At 34.9% G+C, this 25,882-nt stretch overlaps 3 protein-coding genes across 4 annotated transcripts; 2 read left to right on the top strand and 1 right to left on the bottom strand.

Moving 5' to 3' along the window:
- Positions 1 to 1,053: 1,053 nt before the first annotated feature.
- LOC145630334 (uncharacterized) lies at positions 1,054 to 4,568 on the top strand. Its single transcript, XM_081682585.1, has 9 exons — positions 1,054 to 1,277; positions 1,384 to 1,445; positions 1,536 to 1,599; positions 1,968 to 2,004; positions 2,972 to 3,204; positions 3,299 to 3,362; positions 3,686 to 3,777; positions 3,856 to 4,146; positions 4,270 to 4,568. The coding sequence occupies exons 1-9, from the start codon at positions 1,242 to 1,244 to the stop codon at positions 4,420 to 4,422; spliced, it is 1,032 nt and encodes a 343-aa protein (XP_081538711.1). The 5' UTR covers positions 1,054 to 1,241; the 3' UTR covers positions 4,423 to 4,568.
- A 436-nt stretch (positions 4,569 to 5,004) lies between these two features.
- On the bottom strand, positions 5,005 to 7,378 carry LOC145630333 (uncharacterized). The gene is made up of 4 exons (XM_081682584.1): positions 6,942 to 7,378; positions 6,179 to 6,422; positions 5,618 to 5,711; positions 5,005 to 5,457 (listed from the first exon to the last, which is right to left on the bottom strand). Exons 1-4 carry the CDS (start codon positions 7,364 to 7,366, stop codon positions 5,189 to 5,191), a joined length of 1,032 nt encoding a protein of 343 aa, XP_081538710.1. The 5' UTR covers positions 7,367 to 7,378; the 3' UTR covers positions 5,005 to 5,188.
- A 10,132-nt stretch (positions 7,379 to 17,510) lies between these two features.
- On the top strand, positions 17,511 to 25,260 carry LOC145631806 (uncharacterized). Of its 2 annotated transcripts, none has more exons than XM_081683985.1 (20): positions 17,511 to 17,705; positions 17,889 to 17,925; positions 18,133 to 18,263; positions 18,421 to 18,519; positions 18,634 to 18,702; positions 18,823 to 18,882; positions 19,003 to 19,068; positions 19,163 to 19,244; positions 19,490 to 19,623; positions 19,992 to 20,131; positions 20,790 to 20,840; positions 20,947 to 21,029; positions 21,121 to 21,175; positions 21,287 to 21,401; positions 22,145 to 22,634; positions 22,724 to 22,937; positions 23,084 to 23,154; positions 23,784 to 23,952; positions 24,042 to 24,165; positions 24,399 to 25,260. In XM_081683985.1, the coding sequence occupies exons 1-20, from the start codon at positions 17,546 to 17,548 to the stop codon at positions 25,040 to 25,042; spliced, it is 2,994 nt and encodes a 997-aa protein (XP_081540111.1). In that variant the 5' UTR covers positions 17,511 to 17,545; the 3' UTR covers positions 25,043 to 25,260. The 2 variants fall into 2 exon arrangements, with proteins under 2 accessions (XP_081540111.1, XP_081540110.1); XM_081683984.1 differs by having other exon boundaries at positions 18,814 to 18,882.
- The last annotated feature ends 622 nt before the right edge of the window (positions 25,261 to 25,882 follow it).

Here is a 25,882-nt window from a genome sequence, read left to right as displayed (position 1 = left end):
ATAGTGGTGGTACAAATAAAGAGGACCATAGTAGAATTTTCCTTCATGCAATAACTTGGCAGGTAATCAGATGCTGCAAAGCTGCAATTGTGATAGTCTTGCGCTGAAATTTGTTGCATCACCAGCTGTTGGAAGGACATGTTTCTTGGTTTTTTGTCGCTCTTTTCAAGAAATCATTAGCATGTCTGTGCTTTGTTTGCTGACAAAGTGGCCTCTGTTCACAAGAGCTTGAAGTTTAACCAGCCCCTTAAATGCCTTCAGAGCATGCCCCAAAAGTGATTATTAATTAATGAGATAAATCAGCATGCATTAAAGTAAATTAAGCAAATAAACAACATAACAATAGTACTGCAAAAGACTGAATCATCACAGGAAGTTAATATCAGTTCAATTAATGGGCAATTCCCAGTTTATCTTTATGATTGCTTTAATTTGTACATCTAGCCCTATTATCGTCACTTTACCCCATCTATTCAGGGACCTTTTTGTCAATTGATGCTGATAACTTGGGAAAAAACCAACCTTAGCTGGTTTTTTAACCACGTCATAAAAGACAGATCATACACCCCGTTTCAGTTACGGTAAAGACTAGAATAGACCCGGTCTACAATAACTTATCGTAGACCCAACCTTTATACCATACGAATGTGATTATATCATCTGAAATGTCATTATATTATTACAAAACTCCCCTTTATATATATATATTAGATTAAATGATTTACTAATGAGATTATATAATTCAAAATATGACTCACAAAAAGATAATTATATCATCTAAAAATGTGATTATATCATCCAGAATGTGATTATATTTATTGTAGACTGGGTCTATACAAGACCAACTACATTTGGTAATATTTCTGTTAAACTTATGAATACAAGAAAATTTTGATGTATTATATTGGTGAATTAAGTGATAACTTAAGGAGTATGGTTCATTTAACTTGGAAATATACTACGTATATATTAATTTCATTCATCATTAACATAAGTTCGCAAATTGATTCAGTGGTAAACCTCACATTCAATTTTGCGAAGGTGGCAGGTTCGATTCTCAACCCTAACTTTTTTTTTTTTCCTTCCTGGAACCCTAAAATTTCCTTTCTTCCGATCAATTCTCACCGGAAAATTTCCAGTTTTCCGATCAATTCACACCGGAAATTCCTATGTTTGTTCTTCCCTAAAATCTTACATTTTCCGAATTTCGCAGATTTCCGTAATTTTCCGTTTAATTTTCAATGGATTCAGATAAACCTTCTCCTTCCCCTCGAAAGGTTAGTATTTAAGCATTTTTCTGGTTTTCAATTTCAATTTTCATTCTTTTTTTCTTTGTTTTTTTTTTTTTTTATTAAATTCCAATTTTATCTTTGATGTTTACAGCCCAGATTCGCTCCAAAAGCTCCATCGCAACGAAAGACTAGAAAAGCTACTACTACGACAAAGTAAAAGAAATTTCAACCTAAATTATATTTCATTTTCTTGTTTAATTTGATTTAAAGATTACTTAAAATGTTTGATGGAATAATTTGCAGAGAAATTTCTGATGGAAATGATGATACGGAAGCGAAGTTATTGCTTCAGCGTTTTGATGAACGAGTAAGTGATCAAGACTACTTGTTTAATTACAGTATTAGCGAGTAATACGGTGTAATAATGTTAATGTTATGTAACTTATGTTACATACAGTCTTTCCCTTGGTTCGTATTTATTTCGGAATGCATAACAAAATCGTGCGTCATTGTGTCAATCTATGAGATTAATATATTCACTTTTGATTTCTTCCTAGTTTTATTTTAAACAGCATTTAGGTTTGTGATTACTTATTAAGAAAGTTAATGCAATCGATAATAGGTTGATATGAAAATGTTGTTTTCTTTGAGATCCTTTTTTTTTTTTTTTTTTTTTTTTTTTTTGGCCCTGCTAGAGGGGTGTAAATTACAAATTCCCCCTTTTGTGTGTTTCAGGGCAAGTCTCGACAACGATTTAAAGCCGAGAACAAAGGTGAGTTTCTTTATTGTATGAGCAATTGAACAAATACTTTGTTTGGACTGGGGTGCAAATGTGCGATGAAGTATACTAATAATGTTTTTAGCAATTAGCAGTAACATCAATTTGTAATGTTGTTCCACTTGTTTGGTGTCTCTTGTTGATTGCCTTATAGTGAAGCTAGTGTATTTCCCCGAACTCTCTTTAGTGGAAGAAACTCTATAACCAACATGTTTTGCTATACATAGATAAACCAAACCAAATATGGACATTCATTATATACTTAAAGAGTTAAAGCCACTGCCTTCACAAGGCTCCGTAGTGTGGCACCTTTCACCTTGGCAAGTTACTATCACATAACCATAAGCCGAGGGATTTGATTTATGAACCTATGGTTAAACCTAAAAGCTATTCCACATTTTAAATTGAAATGTGAAGTATATTGTTTATCATGGAGTTGAGGTGCTAAGAAATTCCAATGCTGAAGCATGACTCATGAGGAAAAGTTAGGCGCATCACACATTCACTCAAATGGGGCACATATTTTGTGCAAATAGAGTTACATCAGTATATGTGTGTGTGTTTTGGCTTATCATCGGATATGCAAGAGACCTATGATTGTGAAGTTCCTAGATACACCTATGATATAACAGATCAAAAGCTTCTCTTGACTACCATGCGTTCTAATTTTCACTGTAGTCCTTACCTCCTTTCCGTGATCTCTTCTTTGTTGGACTTGCCACTAATGGTTGCTACTCGTATGACATTTCTGTCTTGATAAAGTTTGCTATGACATCTATATGGCTGAAATTTAAGATTATTTTCTATTAGTTTGTTGTAATGGTGCTTTGGCTTCTTCCATAACGAAAACTAGAAAACGGCCTTGCACCTGGCTGCCAATGCCACATTAGCTTTCTTGTCTAGCTACTGCTACTGATATTTGTTCAAGATCAGTGACTTACGTTGGATTTTATACTTGTAGCTCAAATGCAACCCACCTTTATTCATGGAGGAGTAAAGAGTTCCATCACCACAAGGGGATCTGATGTTCTTCAAGATGAAGGTCTCAAACACAGCCAAAAATCGGATCTTATGGACTTGGATGACAGCACCAAGCACCCTGTTTCATCTCTACCTGCAGTTGGACCAAGTGTGACAAAAAAGAGTTCAGGAGATGATCAAGTTCTTAAAACCAAAGAGTACAAAGAGCCTTGGGTATGAATTATGAAAGCTTTAATTTGTCATTTTCTCTCTTATCCTTGACTTATTACACTTAAGCTGACAATATGTTTTTTGTCATCAACTGCAGAACTACACTACTACTTACTATCCTACCACACTTCCATGGAGGAGGCCATACTCTGGTGATCCAGGTATGCTTTGGCCTTTGAAAGCTATGAATCAAGTGTTGTTTAGTTTCACACTGAAGCAAGTCATATGCTAACAAGATAAGACTCTAAGAGCAAATTATATTTTGAAAGTCCATGGATTATCAAATAGCAGATCCAGGTCAGTAAAGAAGTCGAAGACATAGAAATCAAGCACAAACCATCATGTGAGAATTTTGAACCTGTGAACACAAAGACTTTCAATGCAACTAAAAAGTCCCTAGCAACATACATTTATATCGCTTATTTTCTTTGGAGTTAAAATTTTTATTGCTCTGAGGTTGATATCTTTTGGCTATTCCTTTTAGTCATTCTTGATGAAGCCGAGTTTGGGGAAGCTGCAACGAAGTCAAATTATGATGAGAATTCAATAAGTCCTGCCTCAGAACTTGGATTTCTGGTGAGTGTTTTTAAATGGAAATAATACTCCTGATGCTTGTGTGTTTAATATGTCCTAATGAATTGTGATACTTCACAGAAACCAGAAGAGACAGGTCAAGGACGGTTGCTGTTTTTCCAACTTCCTCCATCTCTTCCAGGAGTTAAACGATCTGCTACTGCTAAGGGGAAAGAAATTGAAGACAGTTTAGGACCATCAGGAGGTCAAAAGGGTCCAATGACAACGAACATGGGGGCAAAGGGATCTAGTACAGCAGGTAGTTCGCAGCAAAGCTGCAGTTTGGAAGATTTGCCTGCAGGACTGATGGGGAAGTTGCTTGTTTACAAGAGCGGAGCTGTCAAACTTAAACTTGGAGAAACCCTGTATGATGTAAGTTTTTTGAGCTGTCATTGCCACTATAAACAGAGTAATCATTTATTCATTGCAGTATCTCCTCTCGTTAGCTTGTCTCAGAATAATGTGTAATTTATATGCCTCCTGCAATTTGCGTAGGTGTCAGCTGGATCAGATTGTTCTTTTGCTCAAGATGTTGTGGCATTCAATCCCAAAGAGAAGGAATGTTGTTCAATTGGCAACCTTGACAAGCGAGCCATTGTTTCCCTTGATGCAGAGTACCTCTTGAATAGCGTTATTGACCTCGGCTAGACTTGAAAGCATTCGATGTTTTCAAACACCCCATTACATGTATGTAGGACCTATTGTAAGTAAGTATGAGACCTCAAAGATCAACTGTAAGTATGAGTTTAAATTCTTGATTAATATGAAACTTTTAATGTTAGTATGCTACAAAAGCTTTTGATTGCTAATCGTTTAACTTTATTGATCCTGCAAATGCATAACATATATAGCCCTTTAGGCCTGTAATTGTATTATGGTCTCGGAAGTAATTTCTACACCTTTGAACAGAGTTTTCAATACCCCTTGCGAAAAAACTCCCTTGTTACTAGAAGAACTAATATTACTGTTAGATTAATTCATTAACTACCGGTTTAACATGTCTACAGTAAGAATCTATAAAACTATCCGTACTTGCAATCGCAACTGAATTATTCAAGTGATAATGTGATATACAATTGTATTAAGATAAGCTGACTGACAGCATTTCCATACTAGATCATGTTCACTCCTGTGATATTGGTGTTGCCGTGTTGCGGTGTTGGTGCTTCATGGTTGTACTTGTAAATTCATTGTTGTACTTGTAAATTCACCTATTGATGTACATTGGTATTAATACTAGAATAACAATTTGCCATTAAAAATTATCAATTTAAAGGTACAAAAACATAAACAATACGGAGTATAATTGATACAAGATTCATCAAAACTAAATGCCAAACATTCAAAAAACCAAGTCCAATACATAGTGTTCCCAGAAAATGCATATTGAGTAATGTCGACGAATATTAATTGATCAAGTCATGTGTCCGCGAGCAACTACCACTATCAACAACACTACCACCGTGATCAAGAATGTTGACTTGAGCTTCTCTGTGAAAGCATAAGACTCTCCTTCTATCTCACAATCAAGAGGTTTGAATAATTCGCCCAAAAACTGTGAAATATCCTCTAGAATATCCAACAATTTCATCTTCACATTTTCAAACATCCACTTCAATATTTTAAAATTTTCTTTAGAGGAGCCAGATTTCTCCACAGAGCTCGGAGGAATCGATTCAGAAGCTGCACATACCATAGAAAACTTGAATGAAAATTTTGAGACATCAGAAAACTTAATTTGGTTAACAAAGCACATAAAAATGTTCTGAATATGTTGAAAAATACTTGTATAATGCAAATACAATTACATTAATCAGTAATATGATTAGAGCAGCACACTAACCATCACGATAAGAAGCCCTAATCTCTCGCACAGCTTCATTGTTCAGAACAGCATCCCAAACAGCTTTATCAGATGACAACGATACCACCATTCTCTGCAATGTAATAAACTCTTTCACAATAACAATATAAAAATAATGTAGCCTGAAGGCAGAACTAATACTAAGAATTTTTTCTTTTAAGAAAACATACTTCGAAGATATTGGTTAATTGGTTGATATCTGAAAAAGGTTTCTTATATAGTTCCTCTATTTCACCATAATTGTTGTGTATCCTAATGAGGTTGGTTACAAATTGAACGTCATAAAATTCATTACTCCGAATCAGCCAAACAACACTTCCTATATCTTTTATCACTACTCCAAGTGAGCATACCAGTAGTAAAGAGCTGGAAGACTAGAAATGACCTGAATTACTTTACTGAATTGCTTGTTTTATTATCCATAAACAAGACTACAAAGTAAACCTTCAGATAATCGGTATAATTAGTTGGTTTAATCTATTGCAATATCACAAGTGATTAAAACCATATATGTTCCACAAAAACTATACTCGAAATTACCTGAACACTAGGCTCAGTTTGCAAGAGATGGAAAGCATCATGCACCGTCCCCCATCCAGGAGATTGTGACAAATTCCTATCATATGGAAGCATTGACGGCTCAATCCAATCTGTCTCTGAACCCTTTGAGGATGTTCTTTGCAATGTATCGGAGGAACTCTTCGTTTGGTCATCCATGTCTATGTCTACATCATGAGACATCTCTTCGGTGGCAGATTGCGAGCGTGAGAGTGGATGAAAGACTCTACAGCAGTGCAGCCATAGGTAAAGCACTCTGGAAACTAATTATGGGCACTAAAAATAGCTGAAAACTAAGCTAAGGGAGAAATGTACGAAAAAAAGCTTGAAACAGTAATAAAAATTATGCAAATGAAAACACAATACTAGCACCTTAAACAAAAGTCAAAACCAGCACAAAACAAAGCGGAAGACTTAAACTTTCCTTATTTAAAGCCATTTACTACGGAATGAGTTAGTTTCTAGTAAAAAGATTCCAAAGATCATGACTATAATATGGGCAATTGATTGCAATTCAACTTCATCAATTAAACAACTAACAAAATTAGTTAGTTTCTATCGCACTTTAGAATTTGACATTCATCGCACTAGTATTAAATTAATACGACAACATTAAACCATTAATTCGATCGACTAACTTGTATAAATTAATAGAATATAAGAAACCAGGCACATTATACACAGAGTGTTTCAATAACGTCACAAAATCATAACAAAATCCATACGGTATAAAAAATAAACTTACTGTTGAAGGGAGAAAAGGGCATTTTGAACTTCATTAGAAGAAGGAACAACACCAAAAATAGGATCATAATAATTCTCCAAACATTCCCATTCACTATCAACCTCACTAACCCCATTATCATCATCATTTTCATTAACACTAACACCATTATTAATCACATAATTAGGATAAAGAGGCCAAGAATGTGAAGGGGGAGAAAATGGGTGTCCATTAATACTATTTGGGGTTGTGGAGGAGATAGAAAGGGCATGTTTGGGTGATGAATTTTTACATTTTGTTGAAGAAGATGAACAATTTTTGGTGGTAGAAGAATTTGGTGAAGGTAGAGATTCTTGGAAATTTTTAAGTTTGGTTCTTACAACTCTTTTTAACATATTTTTGCCGCTACCACCGCCACCGTATCCTCCGTTAAAGGATTTCCTCATTAGTTTTCTCAATATTTGTTTAGGAAGATTGAAGAAGAAAAAACTGGGATATGGATGAACTTATATTTGGATTTTATCATCTGTCACTATTTTTATTTTATTTTTTTAATTATATTTGTCTTGTATTATCAAATTATCACACGTGTATCTTTTATTAACGCCTATTTTAGTAGATATACTAACTATACTAGTGGGTGTGATGGTATGAATTTGGCAATAATTTTAATGTTTAGTATTGATATTTTTAAATTCTTGTTTGAGTTTGGCTCGTTAAAGATTCGGCATGTTCGCTTGTATATCACGTCAGGGCTATTTTTTTGCTTTTTAGAATGATGCAAATAAGTTTAGTATTGTTTCTTAATTTTATTTTTTTTCTCTACTTATCTATTTATAATTTTCTTTTGTAAAAAATCCAAAATAATTTAATAATTAAAGTGATTTCTGATCTCCATTTAAACCCATTCACTGGCTGATTTATATGCTTACTGCATGCAATATTATATTACAACAAATGATGCAGAGCAATGGTTTAAAACTTGACTGAACGCGGGATCAAATCCCTGATATCTCATTTTATTGCAACATTTTGCTATTATATGTCAGGACAATATCATTCCATTTTTCTGTAACAATTATATGTTTTTTTTTTTTTTGAAACCAACAATTATATGTATTCAAATAATTGTAATCCCCTTTTCCTTCAAAATAAAAAAATAATTGTATTCCCGACTTAAAATTGTTATTGGAATTATGACAAGTGCATTTCATCATCTATCTTATCTTATGTTCAAAATCTTCAAGAAAATTTAACTCATAATCGAATATTTTTTGGAGGGAAAAATGGTATACGATGTTCGATTTTTTGACTTAATATTTTGAAGCTTTTAAGTTGTAAACCTATAACAATTTAACTATGTGTACAAATATCGGTTTTTTCTATTTTCTTTGGGTCAATTTATATAATGTCTATTTGTCCCCCGATTTGAAATTTCTGGCTCCGTCACTAAACCCATTAAGACTGTCAAATAATATAAACTCCTTAATTAGAGTGATTTCCATTGATCAATATTTATAGGGTTACAATGAGAAACCTAATCATATTAGGTAACTATAAGATATGTACAGATATCAAAGATAATCTTATACAAAATATATCCTAAACCTAGGATGAGAATATTCTATGGATATTCTCTATCACACCCCCGCAGTCGGAGCGGGAGAAAATCGGATGCTCAGACTGGATCTAAATCACGCATCGAACGGTAAGGATAGTATAGTAACCCATGATCAAAAGAGAAGTAGTAGACGTGTGCTGGTGATGACGATGAGAAGCAACAACCACGACCTACGTATAGTAGAGATATGCGCTTTTAGGCTGAAGGAGAAGAGTCACGCATATACTTGGGCTAAGTTGCAGATCCAGAGAAGAAGAAGCTAAGGGATCAAACCATCACCGGGGAGAAGACACTACTCTACTACGTGAAATCACAATTGAAGAAAAACAAATAAAATTGCGCAAGAAAAGATTAAATCCCATCGCTTGAAATTAATCAATTCTCAAAAGAGAAACCAGGTAGCAAGAAGTAATACTCCACAAAGATTCCAAGTGCTGCAACAATAAAAGGAGCTAACTTGATAGCAAAAGAGATGTGCAAAAGTTGACCTTATTGTGATATACCACCACCAAAACAAAATCTATATGATTATGTGTTAAAAAAAACCAATGAGGCAATGTAAGAATCATTGTTGGTCATGGGGAGGTGGAAATAGAGTACGGCACATGGAGTAGGTTGGCAGATGTGGTTACTGCCAGTAGTGGGAGGCGGTAGTGTATGCGATTGCCAACAATGATGGAGGAGGCTTTCGCGATTGCTACTGTTGGTGGGAGGCGCAAGGTTACATAAAGATTCTAAAAAAAAAACTTTGAGAAAAGAAAAAAAAATTATATGTGTGTTTGTGGAAGCATAAAAAACTTTGTATATCCCGCCGGTGGGTTTAATTTTCTAACCCACCGGCATAGTGAGAATTTTTTGTATATGATCTCAAGATCTCACCTAAGCTCTGATACCATGTCAGATAATATAAACTCCTTAATTAGAGTGATTTCCATTGATCAATATTTATAGGGTTACAATAAGAAACCTAATCATATTAGGTAACTATAAGATATGTACAGATATCAAAGATAATCTTATACAAAATATATCCTAAACCTAGGATGAGAATATTCTATGGATATTCTCTATCAAAGACAAACTTTTAAATAAAACGGATGTTCAGTAAATTACTGAACATCGGTTATAAAGTGACAATAAAATGTGCAAAAGTTACACTAAAACGCACAAAAGTTACCCTGGCATATATAAAAGTTATTTATGCTTCATTGATAAATTTGACAAAAGTGACACTAAATTTGACAAAAGTGACACTAAATCTGACAAAAGTGTACCCGATATTCAGTAAATTACTGAAAACCGGGTGTATACAAAAGTTTTCCACCCATTAATATTTCTTTATCAATTTTCTTCCTATATTCTACAATTTCAATGATATATTAACTTCAGTTATAAGTCATAGATACTTTGCGTTAAAACTTCACTTAAAATTATGTGGCAATTAAAGTGTAACGCTTAAAAGATGAAGGAAGTAAACACGTGAAATTTTCCATCTACAAATCCCTACTTTATAAAAAGTGGAAAGATGTTCTTATGAATAGTGGTCGGACCTTTATACCCTCAAAATTGTTTATTTACCTTATTACCCCCATAATAATTAACACACCACCACAATAATTAACACCTTCTCCCTCCAGCTTTCTCTCTCCTCTCCATGTGTCTTTCTCTGCTCTGCATGTGTCTTCATCTCTGTTCATATTGCCGAAGAGAAGTATTAAGTGCTGAATTCAGAATTGCAAAATTCAGCACTTTAATGGAGAATTCCATCTCTGTTCAAATTGCCGAACAGAAGTATTAAGTCCTGAATTCTAAATTTACAATTCTCCATTGAAGTGCTGAATTTTAAAATTCTGAATTTACATTTTCAATTGAGAAAAATTGATACAAGAAATGACATCAAAGATGCATTTCGTGGTCCATCGGGTGGTGACGACCACGTTGAGGGAGGGGGTAGGACAGCACAGCTACCTGTCGAGGGGGCGGCAGCGGAAGATGACGACCGGACTTCATGGGAGGTGGGTCACCGCTCACCGGTGCCTCTTTCTCTCTCCTCTCTATACAGGGCAAAAATACAAGGTTTGTACTCCTGCACTAACAAAATATTAGTTCTGAATTGTGGCCAACAATTGGTTTAGTATTGATTTATACTCACAGTTTTTCCACCAGTCAGAGATAGAGAATGTTCTTCTTTTGATAGTTCAGTATTGATTTAGAGTAATTAGTTAATTGAGTCTAGCTTTTTAATCGCATAGTTTAGTACAGAGTATTGATTTTTGCTCCTAAATTTGCCACCAATCAAGTCTGGGCTAATTTTCATTTTGAATTGTTGAAATTTGTGACTATAAATTTGAAGGTTGTGAAAAAAACTTGGATAAGCAAAAAGGGTTTTTGATTGTTGTTTATTTGATGGCTATTTTTGTAATAGTATAAATTCATTGATTAAATTAGTGCTTTTTCTGGAAATTCATAAAGTAAAATTGATATGTAGTTCATATTTGTGTATATCAATGGCATGTTTGTGAATTAGTGTGAATCTTTTGTTCAATTTTTATGTGTAAAAGTACACCATTTGGTATATGGTTTCAAACTTTCAATACATCTAATCTTAATTGTTCTATTTTCCCTTGATGAATTTAAATGAATTTCCCAACATGCCCTTAAATATTCAGCGAAATTACCAAAATTACTTCATTTTATTCTTTGTATAGAATTGATATGGAGTTAAGAGTACAATTAGGTACTCAATTCTTCCTTTTTTCACCTTTTAGGTACTCAATTTTTTTTGCTTGTTTTTGGTACTCAAAGTGATTTTCAGGTGAACTAACTCACCACTAACTCATCACTAACCATACCTAATTAAAAAATTAATATTTTAAAAAAAAAATCTTAACTTTGACTCATAAATTAGTCGTTATTACTCTATTTAAAGGGGCATGAACTTGGCCAAAAAATGCCATGAAAACACCTGCAAAACACTAGCAGCACACCATGTTTTCTTAACAAAATTCATCCAAAACGATTTTCCCTGATTAATTTCAATAAAAAAAAAATAAAAAAAAAATAAAAACAGCAACGCAGAAGCTGTAGCAGTACACCAGCAACAAATATCATCAAAACAGGTTCCTTCACCATGTCTATTTAGGCACAAATTCTTCAACAAGGTTTTCCCAGATTTTTTAGAAATTATAAAAAAAAAAAAAAAAAAAGTTGCTGCTAGGTTCTTCCTCTGCTGCTGCTAGCTTAATCCAACAACAAACGTACAACAACAAAGCAACAAATTTAACACAAAAAACACAAGAAATCGACATCATCAATTTGTTAAAAAAAAAACCCCAAAAAATCGAAAACCCTAGGTCGCAAATAACATCAAGAAATGGGCAAAAATTTCAAAATTTATATCAAAATATCAACATAATCCATGAGTAATTGAGCTTAGCTCAAAAAAATGGCGGCTTTTGGTGTCGTTTTCCCCAGAATCGAGCCTAAACTTGCTCGTGTTCTTCGACAATGACGCAGCAGAATTTCCAGAAAAGGAAAGAATAAAGGAGCAAAAAGGGGTAATAAAGAATAAGAAAGGGAAAAAAATTAAGGGTGACCCACGAATTTTTTAATCGGGTGGGGGCCACTTTTTCTTAACCAAGGTACTGAATTCTTTAACCAAAGGTACTGAATTCTTAGGCTGATTTATTATTTTTGGTCGGAATTTTAAACTCAGTACCCAAAAGCAAAGTAAAAAAAATTAAGTACCTAAACGGTGAAAAAAGAAAGAATTGAGTACCTGAATTTGTGCTTAACTCAATTGATATGTTACCGGATCCCCTTTTTAAGCTAATGGGGTTTGATGAACTAATGTGGTTTTTTTTGTTTTGTTTTTTCTTATAAAGAACCGCTTTTAAGCTGACAAATGAATTATCTTGACTCTTATTGCATCAGTATGCTGGTATATAGAGTGCCAAATAAGGGTATTAGTGATCACTTTTTCGCCATTAGTTTGCAGAACGGTAATCATGGAAGGTCAGTTTTAGTGATATTTAAATTTCATTGTAGCAGTAATTCTTAATAACAAATGCTATATAAAAGTCACTTAAATGGAAGGAAGTAGTATTTAACTCTTCAAGAGATGTTGGCTTGCTCAAAACCTAGGGCTTAGCTGCACAGATAGGTAAGACGCCTTTTCTATGCTTTTCAATTATAATCAAATTGATGAGTAATGGATAATGATTGCCAGTTATAATTTATTGTACAGATTTACAAATTTGTTTCATTCATTTGGTGCCTTGCTTCTAATTGACATCTACTTCGTATAATTTTTAACTTTCTTGGCCAAAATTAACATAGCAGGGAAACCTTCTAAAAAGAACACGGTGTTGTTTCCACTAACACACTATCAGCATTACTCTTCAGGGTGCTTGGGCCGCTTGGCGAAGCTGTTAGCTATTAGCTTGAGGAGCAACCCCATGTATTTTCAAATTGGACCGTCAACATCCCTCACCTGAACTCTCAAAGCCATTCTCTTAAGGCTAAACTAGCTAGGCTGCTACATCACAACAATAAGTTCCACCATGTGTCCCTACACGACACATTCCTAAATAATGCATATGGTTGTTTAAACTCTTTCTTTGTACGAACAAATGACCATTTATGCTGCTATAGTCAACCCTTTTGTTAGCGTCTTCATCTATGCTTATATTGCACTAACTCATTACAGCTTTTAATAAAATCGTTTACTATTTTAGTTGATGCAAAACACTAAATTTCTATGGCCTTATTTCACAAGGCTTCCTTTACGATACGATGCAAATAAATGCAATGCAAAGTTGCAAACTTTGATAATATAAAACTTCTACAAAACTCAAAATTTATACGTCGTATACGGAATTTTCCTTAGACGTTCATGCCTTGTCGTCAAGAGTATAAACAAGCCAATAAAACTTACCTATAAGGGCTAGCTACTCGCGCGCAACGCGCGCGTTGGCCACCCTAGTATAAAGAAATGTCAAACCTAGGGGTGTAAATGAACCGAGCCGACCAATAAACTACTCGGGTTCGAGCTCGGTTGAATCTCGGTTGATCCTTTGCAAGAGAAACTTGCAAGTGTACAACATTCAAACGAAGAAACTGCAAAGGCAGTGAAGGAGTTCGTTGAGGTTGAACGAATTAGAGAGGAAAGAAAAAGACAAGCCCAAATCATGAAAGAACGGGAATTAAAATATCAACTACTACAAGCATTACTAAGTCGAGATACTTTATCAGAGGAAGATGAAGCTCGTAAAAATAAGTTGTGGGACGAATTAATGACCATGTAATGACTTTATTTTTAAACATCATTGTTAATTTAATGTAATTGTAGTTTATCAATAGTTGTTATGTTTAATTACTACTAGTTAATGATATTAGTTAATCGTATCAGCATAATTCTTAATTGTATCAGTGTAATTCTTAATCGTATCAGTGTAATTCTTAATCTTATTCGTTATGTTGTATTGAAAAAACAAAAAAAAACATGCTTATGTTTGTAATTTTAAAATGACAAAAGACCAAATAGTACAAACATGTTGAAATATGAGTCAAAAACCACGTACATAAATAATTTTGAGGCATTTTCTTTTGCAGGTGAATTATCGATGTACTCAGAGCTCTTCTGCCGACATCAATAGCATTGTATTGATATAATATGACTTTTGTGTGACAATGCATGGTGTGTCACGTGTCTTTCATGGCACATCAATTATTTACAAGCATCTTTAACTTTTCAAATCTATATAATAACACCTTGTACATTAATGTTTACACAACTTAGAATTCAATTCCTCTCTTATTTCACTAAAATTTCAATACGCAGTATCTTCAAAAATAATTATGGCTTCTAGTTCAAGTTCAAGTTCAAGCTCTGCAAGCTTAGATCATGAAAATCCAAACCCCCGTTCACAAGTCCGGCAAATGGCTCGTAATTAGGTAATGGAAATGCCACATCGCAATCAAATTGTAGCTGAAACTGTTACCAAGCTCACTAGAAGGAGTTCCACTTCTCAAAGGCAGAGGAAGAATCGTTCTCCCAATCGACCAAGTGATCGTGTTGCCGGTCACAACCGGTTATTCTTAGATTATTTTGCTGAGAATCCAGTATATACTGATGATCAATTTCGACGGAGGTTTAGGATGAAAAGGTCGTTATTTATGCATATAGTTGAAAGAGTCCAACAATGCGATCCATGGTTTCAACAAAAATATGATGCAGTTGGTAAGCCCGGTTTTTCACCACTACAAAAATGCACTGCAGCTATGAGATTATTGGCATATGGAGTAGCAGCTGACCAAATCGATGAGTATGTCAGAATTAGTGAGAAAAGCTCACTCAATGCCTTAAGTAGATTTGTTGATGTTATAATTGTCGAGTTTCAAGACGTGTATTTGAGGAAGCCAAATGAAGAAGACTTACAAAGGCTATTGCACATTGGAGAGGTGCGTGGATTCCCAGGCATGTTGGGAAGTATAGATTGTATGCATTGGGAGTGGAAAAATTGTCCAACTGCTTGGCAAGGACAATTTCAAGGTCGAGATGGTAAATCTACAATAATATTAGAAGCAGTTGCATCGACAGATTTATGGATTTGGCATGCTTTTTTTGGAGTTCCGGGCTCATCAAACGACATCAATGTACTAAATCGATCTCCAGTTTTTAATGATATTTTTGAAGGAAGAGCGCCACCAGTCAATTTTGAAGTAAATGGTCACCAATACAATATGGGATATTACCTAGCAGATGGTATATATCCAGAATGGGCAACTTTTGTGCAAGCATTTCGACTTCCACAAGGTCGAAAAGCAAATTTATTTTCGCAACGCCAAGAGTCGGTACGAAAAGATGTTGAGCGTGCTTTTGGAGTTCTCCAGGCTAGATTTGCTATAATACGAAACCCGGCACTAATATGGAAAATAGAAGTTGTGCAAAAAATAATGATAGCTTGTATCATATTGCATAACATGATTGTTGAAGATGAACGACAAGGTTACCTTCACAATGAAGAGTATGGAGATTTTAGGCAGTTTGATCAAGCAGAAAATGATGATGACTCGCCAACTAATTATAATGTACGTTGGCGTGCCGATATGCAAACATACCTAAGGAATAGGATGAGAGTACGAAATAGGGAAACCCATATTCAATTGCGAGATGACTTAATGGAACATATCTGGGATCGGTTTGGTCATGATGGTGAGGAATAAAATGTATTTTTATTCCTATTAATTTTAATTTCTGAATGTATTTCTTTGTCTCTTTTAATTGTGTTTATGTTTTTTTTACCATTGTTAATGTGTTATTGTATGCAAAAGTTCTTATCTCCATATTCAATATTAATGCCAATTTTTTTTAAGTACATTATATAACTCATATTTAACAATACATTTGTATGTTGTTTAATACCAAAAAACAATAATTAAAAAAAACAAGCATATATACTAGTAGTAGTAGTAGCAATAATAATAATAATAATAATAATAATAATAATAATAATAATAAAAAAAAAGTGTTCCTCAAAAAAAAAAGTGTTGTTGGACAAATATAATAATGATGGAGCAATTATTAAAAGTAAGAGAGAGATTAAGATATAGTGTTAAGACCTAGTGCATTTCTTTGGGTATATGAAGGGTGGAGCTTAATAAGAATTTATGATGATGTGGAACAAGAGAGAGAATAAGAACTACCATATAAGAAACAATGCATTATTGATGCTCTTAAGTACAAGTTTTCGGAGTGTTCTACGCATATCTAGCCCTTGGAGTTCATACAAGATTGCTTAAGAAAGTTTTAGAAGCTTCCAGATGTATCCAAAACTTCATAATGCAATCTAATCTGGAAGGACATTTGTAGACCCCACTTTTAAAAAAATGACCTCACTAAGATTGGGTCCAAAAACAAAAACCCCCAAGTTTACTAAAGATTTTAACTTAGAGCTAGGGGGAAGATGGTAATTGGCATTTTGGCACCCATGGGCATCTCCCTAACTATGAATCTATGATCATTGCCTACTGTTCATACGATCACATGAAGGCCTGTTCCGATTTACTAAATTGAACTGATTAGGGCTGAACTGAATTGAAGTGAGAGGATCAAATTAGGAACTGAACTGAATTGAAGCCGAACTGAAGAGACTCTGAGTCCTCCGACTCTACAAAGGATGTGGGACATGTGTCAATATTAGGGGTGAGCAAAAATTCCGGGTACCCGGAATTGGAACTGGAACCGGTTAGGAATCGGCGGGTCCGGAGTCGAAATTGGACCCAGTGGTTCCAATTCCGGGTAATAAATTAAAGACCCGGTTATAACCAATTCTAATTCCAATTCTCAACTTTTTGGAACAAGAAATGGTTGGGTATTCGGTTACCTTTTTTTTTTTTTTTTAATAGAACCTAATATATGCTAAACTAAATAAATTTTAAATAATAAAAATATGTTGAATGTATTTAATTTGTAAATTAAAAAAGTATTATTAATACCTAACATAAATACAAATAGCTTAATGCATATATAAATATAAGTATTAAATGCTAAAAATGAACCTAACTAAAATAAGAATTATAATTTGTATTATATTTTAACAATTACATACACAAGTGGGTACCCGAAACCGGAACTGGTACCCGGTGGTTCCAATACCAATTCCTAAATTTTAGGACCGGTTGAACCAATTTCAATTCCGGATCCTAATTTTAGGACCCGGTTCCAACCAATTCCAAGTTCGGGTCCTAAAATTTTGGCCGGGTACCCGGTTAGCTCACCCCTACAATGTCATGAGCCTACACTACTAATGATTCATTCCATGAAGTCATGAACTCAAGTATCCGAACCATCCCCAAAAAAGCTTCTCGACCCGACCCGACCCGAATCAATACAGAAAAAACTCCTTTCTCTTTGATTATTACTCCAATAAGCCCTGAGCTTAAACCCTTGTTCTTCTTCACCTTGCGCAACTTCTTTCTCTCTCCTCCCAAACCCAAAAAAATGGGGAAGAACAAAAAATTGAAGGAACGCAAGCAAACTGAGCACTGCCCTGCTACTGTCTTCATCTCAAATTTACCCTTTTCTTTCTCCAATTCTCAGCTTGAAGAATCCTTCAGTGATGTGGGTCCCATTCGCCGCTGTTTCATGGTCACCAAGAAAGGTTTTTTCTGAATCCATTATTGTTAATTTTCTGTAATATGCTATATTTTGTAAGATTTGTGATTTGGGTTTATCTTAATTATTGTTAATTTTTGGAAATAGAGGGTTAATTTGATTGTTTTTATGCAATTTTGTTGGAAATGTAAGTAATTGTTCACTTTGATAAAATGGGTGTATTTTACAGGTTCAACTGAACACCGAGGATTTGGTTATGTTCAATTGTAAGTTGAATAACTTGAATTAAATTAGTGGAGGTTTTTCAATTTTATTTGATACTTGTATTGAATTTTTAGTTATTGATGAAGTAAGACCCAAAGTTTTAGCATTTTGTTCAGCATCAGAACAATATGCTGAATGTATCTCCAGTTGTGATATAAACTAATGCATTTGCTGTTTTTACTCACTAATGTGGTTATACTTGATCGCAGTGCTACTGCTGAGGATGCGGACCGTTCTATTGATATGAAAAATGGTTCGTCTCTTGGTGGCCGGAGAATTGTGGTGAAACATGCTTCTCATCGTGCTTCGTTGGAGCAACGTCGAGCTAAAACTAATCCAGGTTGGTTGACATATTCATTTATAATAAATGGACATCTTTACAAAGGAGGATAAAAATGTGACTTAATTAGGTTAGAATAAATATCGACTGATTATGTAGTTTCTAGTTTGTTTTCCTCTCAGTCATGCTGAATCTTCTTGCTTATGTGCTTGAGCAGCAGCTGAATCGAATGATGCTGATAAGACAACAGATGAGGATGATAGTGCTGCACATGATGCTGAAAAGCTTGAAAAGCCTCCAAGTGAACCTGGAATTGGTACAATATCTCAATACATACATATATAGATTGCGCTTCTTTATGTCTGCTCTAATCGTATTTGTGTAAGATCACCTATTTGTCACTGTGACATACTTGAACATGTGATGACAGCTGATGGGAAAGATAAAGCTCCTCATGTTGTCGCAAAGATTGAAAAGCCTCCAAGTAAACATGAAATAGGTAGGAATGGATATTTCAATACATTTATATTGGCAATGCTTCTTTATGCCTGCTTTCATCTTATTTGTGTGAGATCACTTGTTTGTCATTATGACATACTTGAATTTGTAGTGACAACAGATGAGAAAGACAATCCCCCTCATGTTGCTGCAAAGAAGGAAAAGCCTCCAAGTAAACGTGGTAGGATATTTCGATACATCTATTGATAATGTTCCTTCATCTCTGCTTCATCCTACTTTGTATTTGAGTAAATCACTTGTTTGTCATTGTGACATACGTGAATTTATATAATGGAAACAGATAAGAAGGATAGTGCTCCTCATGTTGCTGAAAAGCCTGTTAAGCCTCCAAGTAAACCTGATATTGGTAGGATATTCAATATGCTCCATTATGTTCACTTCAATCCTATTTGTGTAAGGTTACTCGGTTGTCAAAGTTGACATGCCTGTATTTATTATAGGTAAATCACTTAAGCCACCAAAGAAAGCAAAGGGAGACCCTGCTGGTCCAATTGAAGTTGGCAAATCTTCAGATAAACAAAGGTATTAAATTGCAAATTTTATTTTCTAATTTTGGAAATTTAGCTTTGAGAATTATTCATTATATGCTGATTATATATATTTGAGAATGTAGCAGTTGGACAATTTGTACAGCACAGCTGTGTTTAGGCAAATTGTGTACTTTCCATGGGCATATGGCCATATCTGATTATATAATTATAACTTGTATTTTACTAATATGAAACTGAAATTTTTCATGAAAAAATACTTATTTGAAATGTATATAGGGTTGCAAGAACTGTCATATTTGGAGGCCTTTTAAATGCTGATATGGCAGAGGAGGTCCTGCGTCGTGCTAGGGAGATTGATGGAGTGTGTTCAGTCACATATCCACTTCCAAAAGAAGAGCTTCAGCACCATGGTAACTGAAATTTGCATTCTCTCCCCTCCATTATGATTTATGGAGCTTAAGCTATCTATATTGAAAGCCATGGGCTAGATAAGTTGCAGCAAATATGGCTTGCATTGTTTTAGTTTGTCTAAGCACATCCAAGACTTTTTTTGAAGGGTTAAGATTGGTAGATGATAAATACTGTAGGACCCACCCCAATTGGTTTGTTAGCTGTTTTTTTCTTAACATTTAAAGTGCTTATATAAAAAGGCAGTTTCTGTAGTCTATATGTTGAACTAATCAATAGGGCTTTATTGTTGTAAGACTTGTAACGCTTGTGAAATTGAATTACTTTTGTGCCTTCAAAATCAGATATTAACAGTGTGGTGTTGTTTTAGGGCTTGCTCAAGATGGATGCAAGATGGAAGCTGCGGCAGTGCTGTATGCAAGTATTAGATCTGCACGTGCTTCTGTTGCAGCCTTGCACCAAAAAGAAATCAAAGGAGGTTCAGTGTGGGCACGCCAACTTGGTGGAGAGGTAAACCCATATTGCTAGATTTGCTACCCAATTATGAATCATGCCTTTTTCTGTTATTTCAAATGTGATGCATGGTTTCCCCAATATCAAGTCGCATGTTAAGATAGAGTGATTAAGTGCTGGAAACCTGTATGTGGCATATGGTTGAGTACCTGAAAAGCTGCAGACTGTGAACTTTAGAAAGATTTGTGAACTACATAATCTAGATTTTTTTGGCATGTTAAGTCTTAAGTCCAAACAGTCTTGGAACCACTGTGTCCTCTTATCTAATGTTTTTACTTATATTGTATGGAGTAATGCTGTAATGTACTCAGTGATTTGAAAAAATGTGGCTATTGTGACTTCATACATCAAGTCCAATTGATGACTATCATACAAGTATAAGACAGATGACTGATTATTATATAGAGATATACAATTGCTAACAAAATCAAGGTATAAGTAGGCAGATTGCAGATTAGGTGACTTGCAGGAGTGGGAGGCCTGGATTAGGAAGGTTTACTTTGCACTGTAAATTTTCCCTGTGTGATTAAACATGATTTCATGATGTCTTCACTGTTCTTTTGGGCCCTGTTTTGTGTCATTTAATTTACTTGATAATTGACTTGCTATAACTGAATAAGCATGATATTCTAATTGGTTTGCATGTCTTATTCAGGGTTCCAAAGCTCAAAAGTGGAAAGTCATAGTCCGTAACCTTCCTTTTAAGGTTAATTCTTTTGTACTGTGGTTTTCTTATTCATCATAAGCAATTTCCAAATTTACCGTCATTTGTAAAGCAATGCATTTTAAACTTGTTTATTGCACTGAAGCAGGCAACAGTCAAGGAGATAAATGAACATTTTTCTGCTGCAGGATTTGTTTGGGATGTATTTATTCCTCGGAATCCAGAGACAAGGTATTGCTTTTTTTTTGTACAACAGACTGGATTACCTGGAAATGATATCCTCTTCTTTATGTCTGTATAAATGACTGAATTTCCTTTTCAGGTTGGCCAAGGGGTTTGCATTTGTAAAATTTACTAGCAGGCATGATGCTGAAAATGTATGTTCTTTTGATCTGGTTTCAATTTCCTTTAGCTTGGTAATTGTGAGGGTCTTTTGTATAAATATATGAATTTTTTTTTTATTTTTTTTATTTTTTTCCTCCACATAGGCTATTCTGAAGTTCAATGGCAAAAAGTTTAATAATAGAACTATTGCTGTTGACTGGGCTGTACCAAAGAAACTCTATACAACTGGTGTAACTTCTATGGTTGATTCAGATGATGGTAATTCCTCTTTCTCTCTCTATTCAAATGCCTGGGTTTAAAAAGTTTTTAGCCGCTTATCTAAGATGTTGCATTATATGGTAATTTGCTCTTATATGTCACTTTTTCTATCGTCTTATTTCTATACTCTCTCCTGATTTGAGAGAGAGGCATATAAGAAACTTGAGTGGTGAGAAAGGCGGCTTTAGTAAGGTGACTTAAGTATAAGCTAAATAAGTCTTGGTAATATCAGTAGCCTTGGGAGATTCTGTTAGCTGCAGACTTTCTTAATTTTTAGTGTGTTGTATTTTCCTTGCCTATCTTTTCTCTATTTTCCCCCCTTTTTAGGTGTTGGGGCTTGGAGGTGGAAACTCTGGGACAAATGAATACAGTAATGCTATACTTATCTAGATGACATTATAGAGTAGTTTGGAATCATAAATCAAGGAACTTAACCTCCTTTGCCTGGCCGCTTAAATGATGGTGGTAATTTAGTCCTTTTAAGGCCTATTTGATGAGAGAGGAATGGAGAGCTATAGTTTGTATTTCTCAACAAATTTTGTTATTGGAGCTGTTTAATTGGGGTGGGGGTGGGTATGGGTGGACCCAAGAGTTTTTTATGCTCGTTTGGTCATTTTTTGCTCAAATGAGCAAAACATACTCTTGTTGACTTGTGGTGCAGGTGTACATGATACTTTTAAATTTCTGTTGAGCAGTTATGTAGGATCTAAATTTTCTCTTACATGACTTGTAACATTTGATAGGAGAATCTGCTGATGAAGATGCTGACAGTGACACTGATTATGCATTGGAGAATGATGATTTGGCTCTTGCAACAAAGACTGAAGGCTCAGATGGAGCTCACTCTGACTCAGATGGAGATCACTCTGACTCAGATGGAGAAAAGGAAGCCACAATCACTTTTGAAGAGGAAGCAGAATTAGCACGAAAGGTCCTTCAAAATGTTATTACATCCTCCGTGACAGAATCTTCTTTAAACAATGGTTCAAATGACGGAGTACCTGCCAAGGCAGTCAACTTGGGCAAAAGTGTAGAACCTGAACACACAATCCAGACTAAGGATGAAAAAGCGAGAGTCAAACCCACTAAATCTGTCAATGAGGAAGATGATCTTTCAAGAACAGTTTTCATAAACAATCTTCCTTTTGATCTTGATCCTGAAGAATTAAAACAACGATTCGCAACTTTTGGAAAAATCCAATCATTCTTTCCTGTTGTTCATCCCGTTACCAAGTATGGTCATATATCTTCTTGCATCTTTCTTCCCATGAGGTAATATATATATATATATATGATGTATATAATCATTCTTATATGTGCAGGCGGCCAAGAGGAACTGGATTCCTTAAATTTAAAATGATTGATGCAGCTGATGCAGCAGTATCTGCAGCAAGTGCTGCACCTGGTCTGGGAATCTTTCTGAAAGGAAGGCAGTTGAAGGTATTTAAGGCACTGGACAAGAAATCAGCTGATGAAAAAGCATTGGAGGATTCCAAAAAAGAGATTGAAGACCACCGCAACCTTTACCTGGCAAAGGTTTGTCTGTCTTTCCTTCCATTTCTTCTTGGCTGGTGTTTTTGAAAGCTTATTTGAGAGTTCCATCTGCTATTGTGTTTTTTGGCTAAAAATATTGTACAGACTGTTTAAGCTTATTGAACAGAATTGCATTGTGGTTTGTACAGGAGGGTCTGATAGTTGAGGGAACTCCTGCCGCAGAAGGGATTTCAGCGGAAGATTTGGAAAAACGCCAAACGTAAGTCCTTGCAATATTTAGAAGTTAAATTTATTTTGAATAATGGGATTCACATCCTAGTTAGTAGTTACCATTTAGGCAGTTATGATTAATGTGCTATATGGGCCTCCTGTCCTATTATGTAATGGGATAAGAAAACACAATACCTTTACTACCAGCAAAGAAGTCTTGAGCTTTCAGTCACTGAAGCTACCAGCAAAAAAGCCTTTTATTGCAACCCTGCAAAATTTTTCTGTAGCATAGTTGACCTATGAATTGACAATATGCTTGGAGTTGGATTTGATTGCACAAAGAATTTATGTAATGGGATAGAAAACACAATACCTTTACTACCAGCAAAGAAGTCTTGAGCTTTCAGTCACTGAAGCTACCAGCAAAGAAGCCTTTTATTGCAACCCTGCAAAAATTTTCTGTAGCATAGTTGACCTATGAATTGACAATATGCTTGGAGTTAGATTTGATTGCACAAAGGAATTCTTTAAATTTCAACTTTTGCTTGATTATAGAGATGGTGGTCATTTATTTGAAGGGTAATTGAGGCAGATTTATTGGCTGCTATTTTGCCAGCATTTGCTGCATGTCATTATTATCCTTCAATTGTATATTGATGGTGGTTGGATCCTGTGCAGGTTGCATCAGAAAAAAATGACTAAACTTAAATCACCAAATTTCCATGTTTCCAAAACAAGATTAGTAATATACAATTTACCGAAGTCAATGACTCCAAAACAACTGAAAAAACTCTGCATTGACGCTGTTGTTTCCAAAGCTTCAAAGCAGACCCCTGTGATACGGCAGGTTTGTGTGTTTCTCATTGTTATTGGCATATATTTGTTTGTGCTGTTGCTTTAGACTAAAGTTGTTTGCACTCTGAATCTGCTGTGCAGATAAAGTTTCTTAGTGATGTTAAGAATGGAAAGGTGAAAAATCATTCTCGTGGAGTTGCTTTTGTGGAGTTTGCAGAGCATCAACATGCTATTGTGACATTAAGAGTGCTTAACAACAATCCTGGTAATTACTTGAGCAGTATATAATTTGTCAGAGATTTTTCTTTTCCTGAGATTGCAGTTGCTTTTTGTTTTTTCTTATGTGGTTGAGGAAATGCCTCATTCATATAATTTGAGTGATGTGGTTTAAGAAACGCCTCATTCAACATTCAAAGAAATGCCTTAAGAATGCCCTTCATGATTTGAATAAATGCCTTAGAATGCTTTATTCATATTTGGTATTTTTTTCATAAACAGAGGTATTTGGCCCTTCGCATCGTCCTATTGTGGAGTTTGCTGTTGATAATGTTCAGACATTACGGAAGAGAGGCTTAAAAATTAATGACCAGCTGCAGAAAGCTGGTGATGATCGAAATGATGACACCTTAACTTCATCCACCAAATCACATAAAGAGAATTCGAGAAAAAGGAAATCACCAGATGATAAAAAATCAAGAGAAGATCGGGTTACTGGCAGAAAACACGTGAAAGGAAATAGAGCAGCTGATGAGGCTGCTACTGAAGAGAATCAAAGAAAGAAGCATCAGCCAGTCCGAGCAAGTGAAGATAGATACAACCAAGAAAAGAAGCAAAATCATGATAAATCATTTCAACACATAAATGGAACTGTGGATGCTCTTCAATCAAAACCCTCCATTCAAAATGATAAGCAGTCCAGAAAGAGAAAGGTAATTAATCCTACAGGAGATGGTCCTGAGGGGAAAATTATGAAGAAGAGAAATAGGAACAATAAAAAAGACCGTTTAGGCCAAGATGGCGTGGATAAGCTGGATGTGCTGATTGAACAATATAGATCCAAGTTTTCACAGAAGAGTTCTGATAAACCAGATGGTGAAAAACAAGGTTCCAGGCAGCAGATTAAAAGATGGTTTCAGACATAGGTTTCGTTTTTTGCTACTGCTTCTCTTCCAGAAGTAGCTACGTTTTGAATGTTGTACATCACCAAAATTTTGTACCAAAGATCTGTAGGGAGAAATTATGCGATACACTAATACAAATTAGAAAGATTTTTGCTATTTCTGCTCTGTAGTCTGTCATCATCAACAGGAAGTTTTGTTACTACTGTGGTTACTACTCTAGTATAACATTGCTCAAGATACTACTGGTACAATGTGGCTACTATTCTACTAAGGATTGTGTTTAAAAGAGGCCAACGTTGGAACGTGTGCAGGTCAAATTACAGGTCACAATTATTGACAAATCAATTTTACAAGTGTAGCATAAATATATAGGATGATGAAAAAGAACATGCTCATATCTAGTTATTGGTTTGTAATGTTTTGAAAATGGTGGTTACACTTGCCCTTTTTTTTTTTTTTTTTTTTTTTTTTTGAGGAATAACAAATGCTTTCTTTTTTTTTGAAACAAATCAATTCATTAATTAAAAGCCATCCGCCATCTACAAATGAAATCTAAATTAACAAATACATAAAATTGAATCAAATTAGGTTTTCCTTCATCAGAGCTACGATCGTTGAAAAGATCTTGCACTGTGGTACATCTCTCGCACACATCGCTGGAATATACAGCCTTTTCGGAGAGACGGTCTAACGATTTGTTGTAGCCGTAAGGATGATTCTCATTTGATTCGCCTAAACGCATTTGAAAATTTGACAACCGTTGCGATCCCGAACAAATCTTTACCAAAGAACTGACAATAGGGCAAAAGATAATTACTTTTTTGATGAACCCTAACACACAAACAAATCCTAAACAAAAAC

Source organism: Chenopodium album, chromosome 5, assembly GCF_948465745.1.
Source record: "Chenopodium album chromosome 5, dcCheAlbu1.1, whole genome shotgun sequence".
Lineage (NCBI taxonomy): Eukaryota > Viridiplantae > Streptophyta > Magnoliopsida > Caryophyllales > Amaranthaceae > Chenopodium > Chenopodium album.
Note: the sequence above shows the minus strand (reverse complement) of the source record. Positions and strands in the feature narration are given on the sequence as shown.